Source organism: Manacus vitellinus, unplaced genomic scaffold, assembly GCF_001715985.3.
Source record: "Manacus vitellinus isolate BGI_N305 unplaced genomic scaffold, ASM171598v3 scaffold_12_pilon, whole genome shotgun sequence".
Lineage (NCBI taxonomy): Eukaryota > Metazoa > Chordata > Aves > Passeriformes > Pipridae > Manacus > Manacus vitellinus.
This window is the reverse complement of record NW_021938949.1, coordinates 11,282,799-11,286,974: the sequence shown is the minus strand read 5'-3', so window position 1 is coordinate 11,286,974 and position 4,176 is coordinate 11,282,799. Positions and strand designations below refer to the sequence as shown.

General features: G+C 44.3%; 1 protein-coding gene across 1 annotated transcript; it reads right to left on the bottom strand.

Moving 5' to 3' along the window:
• Window positions 1–372: 372 nt before the first annotated feature.
• Window positions 373–3,658, bottom strand: RPS15A (ribosomal protein S15a). Its single transcript, XM_029957933.1, has 4 exons — window positions 3,487–3,658; window positions 3,211–3,290; window positions 1,708–1,793; window positions 373–508 (listed from the first exon to the last, which is right to left on the bottom strand). The coding sequence occupies exons 1-4, from the start codon at window positions 3,617–3,619 to the stop codon at window positions 415–417; spliced, it is 393 nt and encodes a 130-aa protein (XP_029813793.1). The 5' UTR covers window positions 3,620–3,658; the 3' UTR covers window positions 373–414.
• Window positions 3,659–4,176: the final 518 nt, after the last annotated feature.

Here is a 4,176-nt window from a genome sequence, read left to right as displayed (position 1 = left end):
TAACAATAAACAGGAAATACTTTCTGGCAAGGCATCTTCTATTATTTCAAGAAGGGAAACCTCAGAGTCACACGTGTACTGAACACCTGTGAGGTGGCCCCATGCAGGACAGCTGGGTTTAGCATAAGTTCAGCATCACAGCTCCGCTGCTGAGGCTCTCCTGTGCAGTCACCCCAAACTATCAGTCCAGTGGGAAGTATTTAAAGTATATTATATAATTAACAGAAATAAAATTGTGGCCGGGGATGGTGTGGAACCCAAACACCATTTGAAGTGAAGCTGGAACTTGAGCACTTTGGAAGAGCTGTCTGTTAAAAGCACTGTCACAGGCAGTGTTCAAAAACATTAAAAAACCGATTGGAAACAGCAGAGTCCATTTGAACAATTTATTAGTATCCTCTTTTTTTACAAGTTTTAGAAAAAGAACCCCAGGATTTTGCCTCCTGTGTGTTTTCGCCTCGCCTCCTCATGGTCCATGATGCCAGCTGAGGTTGTCAGTACAATGTACCTGCCAAGAGAGAACAAATGTTCAGTCTATCACTGTGTTCCAGGCTGGTGCAGAGCTGACAGCACCAACTGCATCTCTCTGTTACAACAGCAAGACCTGTGCCTGTAAGAATGGGCCTAATACAGCGAAATCAGGTTACCAGAGAGTGAAGGCAGCTCCTCTCACAGCCCTGCAGCACACACAGGACATCCACAGCCTTCCGTTCCCCAAATATTTGCCTGTCTCCTTCTGCATTCCCACTGGGCACTGCCCATTCAGCTGCTGCAGCAGCAGCACCTCAAAGGTTTCTAGATAAAGTCCACTTTTCCATCTTCCAGGGGTGCTGTTATCCAGCACAGGCAGAGCTGCCTTGGTGCCAGGCAGCTCCTCAGCTTGGGGCTCTGCCTCGGTGCCCAACACTGCCTGAGGCAGGTGAGACTCTGCATCTGACTGACAACTGCAGCAGCCACTGTCACTGCCAGTGCCAGCACCTGGACTGCCAGCACCCCTCACCCACACAGCTGCATGTCTGAGAACATCTTGTCTCACCACTCTACAAATACTCTTAAAAATCCCAATGACAACACACATGGAGGTATTCAGGGACAGCTGAAGGAGTTACTGTTGGAGCTTTAAGAACAGAAATTACATGGAACTGTTAATCCTTCCAGACTGGCTGAGGCCCTGGAGACTCTTCTAGCTCTGCCATCCTGGTGTACTGGCATTTACTGCTCTTGCCTCAGTTTATTTTGGGAAATACTGCATAATAGTAAGATTTTCTGTGTTGTGCAAGTTTGTTAAATGGAGGCTCCAAGTCTCTCATCACTTAATATCTGATCAGTTCACACAAAATCAGGACATTTAAATTTCAGTAATATAACCTACTTCCATTGACCTGGGAACTTACATGACTCCTCCCCATTTACAAATGGCCATTAATAAAACTGAAAGAAGTATGAGAAAAGTCCTGTTTTCTGGTAAACTGCAGAAATGTTGAAATGAGGATTTACCAAAGTCAAACAGAAACAGGTCCTTGCTAAGCAGTGCCCCTTTAAAACTAGTTAAAAAGAGCATTTATATGGAAGATGGATTTTTAGACTGGTATTTACCTCCACACTGATCAGAGGAAAGGTGTCAGGTGAGGCTAACTCAGGCAGCTTGCACATGTAACAAACCCCCACATTTTTACACACAAGCATTTAATTCTTCCTCATGCTTACCCAAACTGACGTGAAGGCAGCAGGTTGTTCTGCCACTTTTCCAAATCCTTCAGCTGAACATCAAATCTGGGACTGATTACACCACACTGTAAAAGAGAATTCCATTACAAACTGAAGAACTTTATAGACTGGATTTGCACATTTGTCATCCCAATTCAGTGGCTGAAGGAGTTTAACAAGTGCAGTTACACACACTCCTTTACCCGCAGTATGAGCAGCAATTCCTCCCACCTGAGACCCTCCCACAGTAACTATCCAGCAGTTATTTCCTCAGCCTCATACCCTCCTCCTCAACAGACAAACCTGCACTGCTGCTGGAGCTACACTAACCAAGTAGTGCCCAGACCTGGGAGACAGAAAAGCACACTATAATATCAGCAAAAATCCTGTGATTACTCTAACTATAGATTACCTCTAACCATTGTACACCCTTAGCAAAAAATACATGTAGATTTTAACCAGGAAAAAATTAACATCCACAGAAGTTACTGAAGTTTTCAAGTTAATCATATTACTGACCATGACCACCACTACCACCTCCAGTTACCTCACTGGCTCCAAGTACATCAATAACTATCCAAGACCAAACCAGAAGCACACCTTCCTGCACTGTGCACACTTTTCTAAACCAAACAACTGTTCCCTTACTGCAATGATTGAGAGATACTTTATATCCAGCTGCACCCCAGCAGAATTAGAGGAACACTACATTTAAACATCATTACAGACACATAACACTGGTCATTTGGGAATGTCAGAATTCTCTGCCTTGTACACTCAAGCAATTTTCAGCTGCAATATGTATTCATCATGGAGATATCCCCAACATGTTTTGAACAAACAATTTTTTTAGTTCTTTACTGAAGAGCCACCTCTCACTTGAAGAGCATAACTGGAAACAAGGACACACAGCAAGTCAACACAGAACTAGACAGCTCAGTATTTTGAGACAAAAGCAGTTAAAAAACTTTCAAAACACACGACTGACTCAAATGCCCCAGGAACTTAACAAGCACCAAATAACATAACATTCCACTTTCCATCAACTCAAGAAAAGCCCCCTGGCAGCAGGAGAAAGGTTTGTCTTCTCCACATCTACAGGTATCAAACATCAACTGGAAAACAACTTGGCTCCTATCGCTTAAGACAAGTCTTCCAGATTGTTTAAACATCAAAGAAACTGAGGAACCACTAGACAGCCACAAAGCCTCTGAAGAAAGAGAAAATACACAGCACTTGCAAGCGGACTTCCCTGAAAATGTGTCTTGCACATTCAGAATTCAAAAAAAATGCAATTAATGACCCATACTATTATGAGTCTCAACAAATTAACCAGCCTGTTAACTGGTAATATCCATACTGCTCTCATTTACGTGGATTCAACAAATACCACCTTCTTTACACGCAATTCTTTCAGAAATGGAGCAGATAAAGTCAATATAATAACAAAAGTGTCATTTAAATACATCCCTAGAAAACCAAAATCAGGAAGACAAACCCTACCTTGTTGAGTCTGCCTGTGAGGTTGACAACAATCTTCCCAGCTCTGTGGTCATCAATTATCTCAAATTCACCGATGTAACCTGCAGGAGAGACGAGCAGACAATCAAATATGTAACACTTAGCTACTCTCTCTATATATACTTAAATAAATGTATAACAGTTAACTACAATAACACAGCTCATTTACTATCTCACATAACTCTAGTTCAAGCCCCTTGATTTAGTGTTACTCAAGAGCACCCCCAGCCCCCAGGGGTGAGCAGGGCCAGGACTCACCGTGCTTCATCATCACGGTGAGGAAGCGGACGATCACCTTGGAGCACGGCCGGATGAGGACCTGGCGCTTCCCACGTTTCTCTGCGTTGTTGATGCTCTTGAGAGCATCTGCCAGGACGTTCATGCGCACCATGGTGCCTGCAGGGAGGGGTTATGAGTTATGTGCACAGCTCTTCAGCACAGAAACCCTGAGCAGCGCTGCTTCTTAATGCTAATTTTAGGCCTAAAAGGTCCAAGACTGGCAGAAAGTCACATTAAACCCTAAAAAGCACTCTCAGGGTAAACAAGCGAACCAAGTGTCGTACTCAGGGGTGATCAAGAAGAGTGATCCATGACAAGAGTTCCATGACAAGTCAGGATATCTGACACTCACTTAAACTTTGTATTAAAGCACACACAGGAAGGTTTCAAACCCACCATGTCAGCAGTGACACCTTCCCCAGGCACATCAGTTTGGCTTTAAAACTCAGTTATGCAGTATCAGCCCTGTACAATAACTGGGTCCTACGTGGTGTTAAATCAACAGATGGTGTTCGGGTCACTGAGCTGCAAAACCCCTGCAGGATCCACAGACAACACAGAGCTGCGGGAAGGAAACCCGGCATCAGCTCCAGTGATAATGCCAAGAGCCCGGGAGCACCCTGGGAGGGCGGGGATGACTCGGCACGGCCACCCGGTCCCTGACAGAGC